The 10,450-nt window shown below is 29.3% G+C and overlaps 1 protein-coding gene across 1 annotated transcript; it reads left to right on the forward strand.

The window, feature by feature from the left end:
* Positions 1–1,996: 1,996 nt before the first annotated feature.
* LOC120079431 (glutamate NMDA receptor subunit epsilon-1, putative (DUF3598)) lies at positions 1,997–5,143 on the forward strand. Its single transcript, XM_039033605.2, has 7 exons — positions 1,997–2,353; positions 2,541–2,635; positions 2,785–2,899; positions 3,085–3,203; positions 3,736–3,928; positions 4,034–4,177; positions 4,633–5,143. The coding sequence occupies exons 1-7, from the start codon at positions 2,096–2,098 to the stop codon at positions 4,921–4,923; spliced, it is 1,215 nt and encodes a 404-aa protein (XP_038889533.2). The 5' UTR covers positions 1,997–2,095; the 3' UTR covers positions 4,924–5,143.
* Positions 5,144–10,450: the final 5,307 nt, after the last annotated feature.

Below are 10,450 nucleotides of genomic sequence, written 5' to 3' on the forward strand. Positions count from 1 at the left end.
GTCGGTATTCACTCTTCACTCTAAATTTTTCAAACTAATTAAAAAATATGACATTTAATTGTATAAAATTTTCAAACTAATTAAAAAATCAAAATGCAAAAACATAAAGTTGAAAAAAGATTTAAAACAATCAAAACAAAAAAAATAAAATAAAATGATATATGAAAAAAATTGGTTTAGTTTTGATATTTGAAAAAAAAAATACCAATATAATTTTATGATTCAAAATAGGAGAGAATTTTAGAAGAAAATAAAAATGTCTGATAAAAGAAACGTGTAAAGGAAAAAAATTAGTTACATTATAATTCAAATGAGAGTTTTATAGTCATAAGAGATCTTTTGAAAGTTTTTTGCTATACTTTTGATGAGATTTAGGCGATCTACAAATGTAATTATTGTCCAAACTACGCTCAATAAATACACTAAATTTAAAAACAAATAGCAATTGAAATCAATTAACCAAACATCTAAGTCACTTTCGAACTTACATAAAATTTGGTAACAATACTTTTTCTTGTTCTAGACTCAAAATATCAGTTTAGAAAATGAGGGTTGGACTATTAAAACTTTATCTCAATAATTGCATTCATGAAGAAAGAAACCAATTATGATGTAGTGTTGATGTCAACTGTGGAGATCTCATGAACATGAGAGAGAAACAATATTCGACGATGATCAATCCTTCGTTAATTGAATTTGTCAAGGTGGGTTTAAGACCCCAAGGAAAACTGGTTAATACCAACATCGTCCATATACTTGACATACCTTTTCACATTGGCTTGATAAGAATCATTTTGAAAAGAAGAGACTTTGTGACTTGAACTCTTAGTCGATGGTTGATTAAGTCGAGTTTTTAATCTATGCACCAGATCAATTAAGTCAAGCTTCCAAAATAGACTTGTCGTCAATTGAAAACAAAAATTAAAATCAGTAAAAAAAAATATATATGAAATTTGAAAAATTAGATAAAATAAAATTTTAAATTGAAGATAAGATCAAATATGATATTTGAAAAAAAAAAATACATTCGATTTTTAAAATAGTTGCAGTTTAATTGAAAATCTAGATGAGGGCGTTTTAGTGTTAAAGAAAAGTAGAAACACGTGTGAGGGTGTATTTGCTATAAATTTGATGAAATTTCTGATTTGCTATTCTTCCCAGTCAAATCTTTAAAACAAAAAATAAATATGATTCAAAATTTTAAAATAAAACTAAGGAATAAAAATGGGACATTATCTAATATTTCATGTTTAAAAAAAATTTATAATAAAGATAATCATAAAAAAATTTAAAAAACTTATAATGTAGTTATGATTAAAAAAAAAACTAATATAAATATAAAAAATGAGTTAGAAAAACTAATATAATACAAAATTTGAAAATCTAAAATAAGATAATCATGAAAATAATTTAAAAATAAATGATTTAATTAGATTAAGAGAGAATATAATATAAATATAAAAAGTCTATTTAGGAAAGGATTTTGAATATATTTAGAAATATTTAAAATATTTTTTAAGGATAGAAGATCGTTGAGATATAGATTTCAATTTTTCAAATTAAATCACATAATTTATGTCTGATTTTCTACATTGAAAGATACATTAATTTCAGGTAAAAATCTTAAAAAAAATCAATAGAGTCTGCATTATAAATTTGATAAATTAATTATAGCATAATTAAGAAAGATGCATAATTACTTACTTGTTAAAAAGACTGATAAAGATATTTTAGGATTAACAAAAAATCGACTCACATGTGTATCACGCAATTTATTATATTTCAAAATTTTTTGTGATTTGCTATTCTTCAAATGATAGTGTAATTACTACTATATATCCGAATATTCCTTCGTGCAACGGCAAAAAAAATTGCACAACTTAGAAATTAAAATGCTTTAAAAATGAATTTATTTTATAAATTAAAAAGAAAGAAGGAATGAAAGAAAAGCAAAATAGTATAAAAGAATAAATAGAAGTTCTATTCAAAATTAAATTAAATTGGAGCAATTTCGAAATTAGGGATAAGGTATTAAATCCACAGTATCGTTTCTTCAAGCTGTTGCCTAGAAGAGATAATCTGAGCTTCAGCTTCAATGGCGTCCATTTGCCATTCAATTTCGCTTCCTTCTTTATCTAAACCCACAACAATCACTAGACTCCGACCTCTCCGCGCCTTCCTTTCCAATTCAAGTTCTATGCTTTCACTTCGGAGCTGCAAAGCTCAAGCCACCACCTCAGAGTCCTCCACAGCTGTTGGAGATGCTCATGAACCCAACGACGGCTCATTGAGCATCGATAATCTTCACCGCTTCTTCGAGCTCAACTCCGGGAAGTGGAACGGTTCTTTCTTTGTAAGTCTTAATTTCTCTCCTTTATGCTTAATTTGTTCTGCAGTTGCTATTGTTCAATCAGATTTCGTAGGAAAAATAGTGGTTGTTCTCTTGATTTATTCGATTATTTTACTTGTTTTAAGCTTTAGTGAAATGGATTTGAGGTTTGGTTCTTTACTTAAGGTTGAAATTTCATTTACTTGTCTAGCAATTTGACGTTCGAGGGAATTTATTGCATGAAATAAGTACGAAGCTAGCTGTGAGCTCTTATGGAGAGGACGAACTTATCAGTCTCATTCAAACGTAAATACAAATCACCCTTGCTTGTTTGGTAACCATTTTGTATTTTGTTTTTGGTTTTTGAAAATTAAACCTATTTCCTACCATTTTTTTACCATAACAAATACACGGGCTAATATCGTTGTTCCCCTGATCCTATTATGCTTTTGTAGACTATACATTAAACAGAAATCAAGTGTTTCACTTCCTGGCAACGACGATGAGCCAGAGTGGGCAGAGTACAAAATTAAAGAAACCAACATGTTCACTGTGGACAAATATCAGCAGGTGAGTTTTCCTCCCAACCCAAATGTATGCATGTTTATACACACAAATACACGCACTTGTGCGACCGTGCGAACTTGTGTATGTTTTAAGGTTTGTGCAGGCCCAACAACTCCAACACTCCCTTTAAAATGAAATCTCATTGTGGTATTACAGTTTCTTGAATATTTGTTACAATTAGCTTGCAGATTGGCTTTTTCCCCAATGAGAAAGCATTTTCTCTAAGGTACCAGACGGCTGGAATGTTGGATACTGTGCTGAGGCAAGGGGTGCTGGGTGAGGATGATACTGGTGAAGAATTCCCCAAGTAAGACTTCATTCATAAATGGATTAAATGCAATACTTCCTGTGCATTTGTGATCCGATCTGCTCTCCAAAGTACCATACTCGTGAAGTTCCGGAAATAGTGGACTAACTAAAGGTGTATAAAAAAACATACTGCTCTATGTTTATATAACTCAATATTTGCTCATGGATTTAGACTCCCATTGGCATCAAAATGTCATGGTCTTCAGGTACAAATTAAAATTACCCATGCTCGTGCCTCCTTCCTGTCCTTGCTCAACCAACAGAAATTATTTTATGAATATTATTTTAATAATCTTGAATGATCACATTTTATATGAAGTCCTTTTCCTTGAGCGTTCATAATCATCCTGAATGATCACATTTTACATGAGTCCTTTTTCAGTTTCAATCATGTCTTTAGTGAACTGATTTGTACTTTCGTTCGGCCATTTTCTTTTCTAATTCAATGTGTATTAGTTCTTGTTTTCAACTGTTTAAACTTTTACAAAACCCTTATTTATAGTTTCTTTACCACCCACTTAAAAATGCAGAAACCTCAAGCTTCCTTCTCGCCGACCTTCCATTGTATGCGAGAATTGCCTATATATTCCAGACAGAGATCTGAGGGCAAGAGCTTTTCATATAATGGACCCACAAGGAATTATAGAAATGCTTCTTATTTTTCTCGAGGAAAGGGCTGACGGGAAACTTTTTCGTCGTCCTCTTAATTCAAATTTGGTACCTGTAAGTTCTAGTATTGCTTTGAGTAAAGTGATGGACTTAGTTTTCATTATATGTTTCAACTTTTTTCTGTCTTTTTTGTGTTGATCAACTATCATATGGTCGCAGGGTGAGGAAAACAGGCTTCTCCCCTTTCTTGGTGACTGGAAAGGTCATTCTAGAACAAAAAGAAGTGGTGTTTATGGGGCAACGATTGCTGAAGCTGATACGATTTCATCCCTTCAAATGGATGGCGATGGTCAAATTATCCAGGTATGATTCACTGCAATCAAACTCTCCCCCATTTTCTTAACATTATCCAAAGTGCTCTCTCCACCATCAAGCGAGGTCTTACGATCTATGTGTTCAAGAAGTAAGTGCAAACTTAGTTTGCACGTAGGATAGTGACTTTTTAATTTATGTTAGTGGGAAAATTTAGAGTAGTGCCTCTTAAATAGGAGGATAGTGGCCTAATGATGTAGTGGGATTAATGGAGGAGAATTTCAATGTTAGTGGAAGAGTTTTAAGGTTAATAATATTAGTGGTTAGTTTCTTATTTGTCTTTAAAGATTTGTAATGTTCCACTTCAATGAAATTAAAACTCAATTGAAGCACTTGATCCTCTGTGGAATATCTCTCTTGTTTCCAACTTTCGTTCTCTTGGTTTGTTGTTTTTCGTTACACCATGGTTCCATTTTAAAGTCTACAACCTGTTCTTGTACTGTCAGGATATCATAACAACATCAATGAATGGAGATGTCACCACGAACGTTAATTGGACTGGTACTAAATCGGACAACTTGGTAACATTTGATGGCGGGTATCAGATTACATTGTTGCCTGGTGGAATGTATATGGGATGCCCATGTGATGTAGCCAAAAGTGTAGCAGATAATAAGTCATTCCACCTCGAGTTCTGTTGGCTTGAAGCCCCAGGCAGAAGACAGAGGCTGGTCCGGACTTACGATGTAGAAGGTTTGGCCGTCTCATCAACCTATTTTTCTGAAATTAAATTGTGAGTGATCCTTCCATCTATACATTGCACCTACATTAGAAAGAATCAATCTTAAAATTGCCCCAGATATATAGTAGTTCATGTTTGCTTTTAAAAGCTTAGATTCTTTGAGGTAGAAGCCAGATTTTTGTTATCAAAATTGTGATGCATGACCTATTTTTTATGTATTGAAGAATACCCATAAAAATATTAATAATACCATCATATCTTAATTTGTGGCTCTAGTGGTACTCTTACATGGTATCAAGACGAAAGCTTTACTTGCAATGCCTTTTTATCTCAGACTAATTTTTCAAGCCGTCAAGTAAAAGATGTTTGGGATGATTTGAATGCATATAAAAGATTTAATATACCATGATCTTTAGTTTAAGCTAATGGATTTAATGGTTGTATTACGATTAGTAATCCATTTTCTTTTTTTGTTATGAAACTTGCGATTAGCGATCAATTCAAGTTATCTTTCAAGTTAATGCAATACTATTTAGCAACGATGTATTGCTTTTGCCCAATATCATAATCGCTCTGGTGAGTATAGCTTAATCATTGATTAAAAGGTCAGATTTGAATGAATTTAAACTATTAAAAAAAACTTGTAATAGCATGATTGTTCGCTCCAGATTTTCGGATTGTTGGGAGAAATTTCTAGGTTTTTTGAAGTGCGAAACTTTTGAACCCTTCGAAGTGAATTTTGTGGATTTGATTTTGGTTGACCCAGGGACCTCACTCTTAGACCTAATTAATTGAATCTTGGGCTTGGTTGGGCTTCGAGTCGAATTAAACTTATTTTTAGGTTGAATTGGACTTTGGCCCAAATATCAATACCAAATTGGATCAAAATATTTTATTTAATCTAAGGGTCACAACGAAAACACATGGTATTATTGAGATTTACCAACTCATGTTCTTAATTTCAATTTTGGACATGTGTCAACTTTTAATTAGTCTCAAATTTGATATCTTTTAATTTCATCATTAATTTGAAAAATGATACGGTTATTTGTGACTAATCCAAATTTTTTCATTTAATATCACTTTTTTTTATTTTATACAGTTAATTATAACTACAAATGTGATTATAATTAGATAATATTTTTCGACAGTTTGCTTTTAAAGTTGCGACCATGTTTAACACGACTATATTACTATACAATTTTTTAGTTCAATATGTAAGAGTTATTTAAACAACTACATCCCTGATAAATTTTGTTTTATCGTAAAATTCAAATATTTAAGGATGGTTTTCAAATATAGGAAAATGTCTATCTGTTAGACCGTGATAAATTACTATCTGAGTCTATCTAATGTATTCTAATCTATCACAGATAGACTGTGATATTTTACTATTATTTGTAAATATTTTCTGCAATTTTATCATTCAAAATAATTTCTAGTCTATGTCTTTAATATTTATTATTCATTTTAAATAAAAAAAGAATTAATCTTAAATTATTAATAAAAAAACTGGTCTTAAATTATGGTGGAGTACCAATTATAGAAATAATAATTTTAAAAGTAATTATAAATTTAGTAAAAACTAAAAACTGGGATATATGTATTTTAGTTTTGTTGGTCATTTATTAGGGAAATTATAACAGTTGGCATTGTCATACTTGTAAATTTGTTATATAGAATAATTTGTAAATGAACGTTATGGATATATTATTGATATACTATTTTTGTACATAGATAAATTATACATAATATACTAATATGAAGTATATCATGGGTACACTACCTTTGTAATATTGTTAAATTATATTAACGATAATATGTTTAATTTAAAGCATATCGTCAATCTACATATCATTGATATACAAATTCAATTATCTTTTTTATTTTTAAATGATAACTTTATTAAAGGGAGAATCGACAACTCAACTCTTCATTAAAAGTAGAGGTCACCTAACTTGAAAAATTGGAGTTCTCTCATAAGCTTCTAAACTATAAATAGATTAGACAAAATCTTGCTCACGCCAAAGAGTGAGAGACAAAACTACAAGAACAATTCCACTTAATAGAAGTGATAACACACGTTCGACTTGCGAGATCCAATACAGTTTCAACCACATTCTTGGTTTCAGAAATGTAGGTTGACGACTCGTTAAGAGCATGAATGACATTTGTTGAATCGAATTCAATAATGAGAGGTTGGGACAACTCCTTACTAAACTAGAGAAGAGAAGATAAACCAGCTCTAATAGCCTCGTCTTCCAAAGTTTTAATGGACCACCTCGGATCAATATAATTATATTTGGCACAAACAGGAGATTCTTAAGTATAGGTGTGAGCATAAAGATATCGAAAATCGATTTGACCAATCGAAGCCGACCAAATTGAGGTCGTCGGTCGATTTTCGATTTTCATATAAAAAATTTTGGAAAACCAATCGACCGATATATATATTACTTTCATATATATATATATATATATATATATATATATATAAAGTAAATGTAATTACTTTCGATTTTCGATTTTCATATAAAAAGTAAATGTACTACCATCAACCCAAATCCAAGCTTATTGCCTTAGCATTGATGTATTATTTTTTTATGTTGCCTAAATTTCAAGTTTACTACATGATTGATTTAAATTTTTTCATAAAAAAATGATTGAATTAAATATAAAAAAGTTGTAAATTATGTTAACCTAACAATAACACTTCATCAATTTATATTTCATTTTCATTCACTTTAACTTTGCTTCCAAAAAAAAAAATGACAAAACCCGTCGACAGTCAGTTAAATTATATTCACTCTTTTTTATTGGTATTTGGTGTCGATTTTCGGACCAATCGGTCGATACATACTCCTACTTAACTATCACGAACAATCTATCCAAGACCGCAAATCTTATTATTAGTGCTATTTTACCAAATATAACAATTAGTTGTCATTGATATATAGATTCTTCCATGATTGCAAGTGAAAAAGAACATATTACTTGATTTAAAGTATAGATAATCTCTCTTCTCCCCCAAACTACATTTTCTAAATCTTATTCTCTTGGATATCTAAAATTTTATATTCCATTATTGGACCATCTTTTTAAAATAATAATAATAATAATAATAATAATAGATGATGTCAGAAATATGATGGTTAATTATTAGGCAACCATTGTGTCACATAACCTAAAAATTTGAGATTAAATAAGCACAACACACTTGAAAATTTATTTTATTTTATTTTATTCATTTAAAAATTTGATGAGATCTTTTTCCCTAATCTTATTTGTTGACTGCCAAAAACCGCCAACTTGGTTCATAGTTGAGCCCACGAACTGTACTCACAACCCACCCAAACTAAACCAACTATTCTATTAAAAACAAAATTAAAAATATTTTAAAAAATTTAAAGAGTAAAAGTTTCGAAGAATTCTCTTGTTTTTCCTTTTCATTGAAAAAGATAAAATAATATGAATTTAATTTTTTTAAGAGGGAAAAATGGGTTAAGCTTTTCGAACCATTGATTTTTTATACTGAGTATTAAATTTTTTTAATTGTCGAAGTGAGTATAATTTAATATACTGAAAAAAAATTCTTTTAATTTCTATTTATATGTGCACAAATTCTCGTATTTTATAACTTTTAATTTTTATAATGCATGAACTTCTTTAAGGCGGTATCTAATTAATTTTTTTGTTTTTGTTTTTTGACATTTTGTTTTGGATATGAAAGGAGGGGATATTAAGTTATATTGATACCAATAATGTTTTATATAAATGTTCGAATAAAAATTCTACTCTATTTAAACGAAAATAGATAGATTATAGGTTCAAATCAATATAAATTAAGTAGACAAATTTGACTTTGACTTAGATTTTGGATCTAAATATAATTGACTAAATTTAATGTCTTCTTTAATTTCTCAATTCAAATTCTAAATCATCTAATGCAGTTGGATTATTGATTGATTTATTATTTGTAGAGCTATTCTAAAACATTTATAGTATTGATTCTTTTAGTTGATGTTGTATTATGTCCTTTTGAGGTATTCAATGGGTGTGGCAAAGATGTCCTAGAAATAACTATGAGAGCCATGTTACCAATTTATTCTATTTTTTATCCCAACCACATTCTCATCCTTGAATTTTTTTAAAATATTTTATTTTTTTATATGAATATTAATTATTACTATTATTATTTCGAGCACAATAGAAGGAAATAAAAGAAAAACTTAACGACAAATCATATAAAAAGTGAAGGGCAAGATCTGTCCAAGAAGGATGGTCTTCAAGCCAGATTACCAATAGAATTACTCTTATGTTTAATTAGTCCAAAAAAAAATCAAAACTAGACCAACAAAGGAGGAAATCTCGAATAGAGTCAACGAAAGCATGAACTTCATTAGCATATCTAGATTTCCCAACCAAAAGCTTGAAAATCAGCTTCAACCTAAAGCAGGAAAATGCTAGCCTCACGAGCTCTAGAAATACGATTAAACATGACAATGACCTCAACGAGTTTAATGAATCCCCTCATAATAAAATGTTTTTCCAAAGTAAGCAATTATTAATTATAAGATTGAAATACATGAAATGATCTAAGTTTTCGTTGGCCATAAAAGTATAGGATTGGCTATTTAAGCTCCTAAAGAAACTTGTAAACAAGATTAAATAGGAGCAACTTTTTGTTAATGTTGGATTTCTGTCAACGTGATGCAGTTGCATAGCTCAAGGTATAAAGTTTGTTGGTTGAAATTTAGTTGTAAATCTCTGTTATCATCTATTGGTTACTTTAATATTCTGCAAAATTACCAAGATCTCCCTATTTTCATTAAGTTACCACCTGTATGCATTATTAGTATTGTCATAACACAAATTGAATTACATCTAGTCTCAAGGGATACTATACTTGGAATATCATCTAATTTATTACTTTTTGACCGTGTATGCTTGCACTACCATCAAACCACACTTAATTGCATATTTATCATTCATACACATTTGGTCGATCACTAGCCTATCCATTAAACTTTTAGATTGATTAGTGATTTAACATTGTAATTTAATTTACTTTAAATTAAATTCACTACTTGGAAAGATTTCTTAAACTTGGGAGTGATGTTAGTTTTGAAATATGGGATGAAATGGACCTATGGTCTAAACTTCAGTAACTAAAAATGTAAATTATTCAATATATATATCAACTAGGGTTTTGAATACTTAAGCTTTTTTTTTTAAAAAAAAAAAAATATATCTTTCTTGCCTCTAAGTTTTGAGTTTAGTTTCCATTTGGTTATTTCAAAATGTTGCACTTTTAGCCTTTAAAGTTGTGAGATTTATTTCAATTTAGTTCTTAGGTTTCAAAATATTACAATTTTATCCTTGATTGAGTTTTGTATCAAGTTGATCTTTAGGTTTCAAGATTTACACTTTTAGCTATTAAAATTAAAATTAAATTACTTCATAATTCTTTAAGATTAATTAATAGACATTAACATTAAAGGAAAAAAAAAGTACTTAGTAAAAAGTTGAGATTAAAAGTGTAAATTTTGAAATTTATGGACCATATTAAATTACAACTCAAA

This window comes from Benincasa hispida, chromosome 6 (genome assembly GCF_027475165.1).
Source record: "Benincasa hispida cultivar pf3 chromosome 6, pf3_genome.v1.1, whole genome shotgun sequence".
NCBI classification, from domain to species: domain Eukaryota; kingdom Viridiplantae; phylum Streptophyta; class Magnoliopsida; order Cucurbitales; family Cucurbitaceae; genus Benincasa; species Benincasa hispida.

Excerpts from the sequence above, each read along its gene's own strand:
- LOC120079431 (XM_039033605.2), top strand. The coding sequence starts at position 2,096 with ATGGCGTCCATTTGCCATTCAATTTCGCTTCCTTCTTTATCTAAACCC. Across the intron at positions 3,929-4,033 it reads TTAATTCAAATTTGGTACCT|GGTGAGGAAAACAGGCTTCT; the intron begins GTAAGTTCTAGT and ends ATATGGTCGCAG. Across the intron at positions 4,178-4,632 it reads GCGATGGTCAAATTATCCAG|GATATCATAACAACATCAAT; the intron begins GTATGATTCACT and ends TTGTACTGTCAG.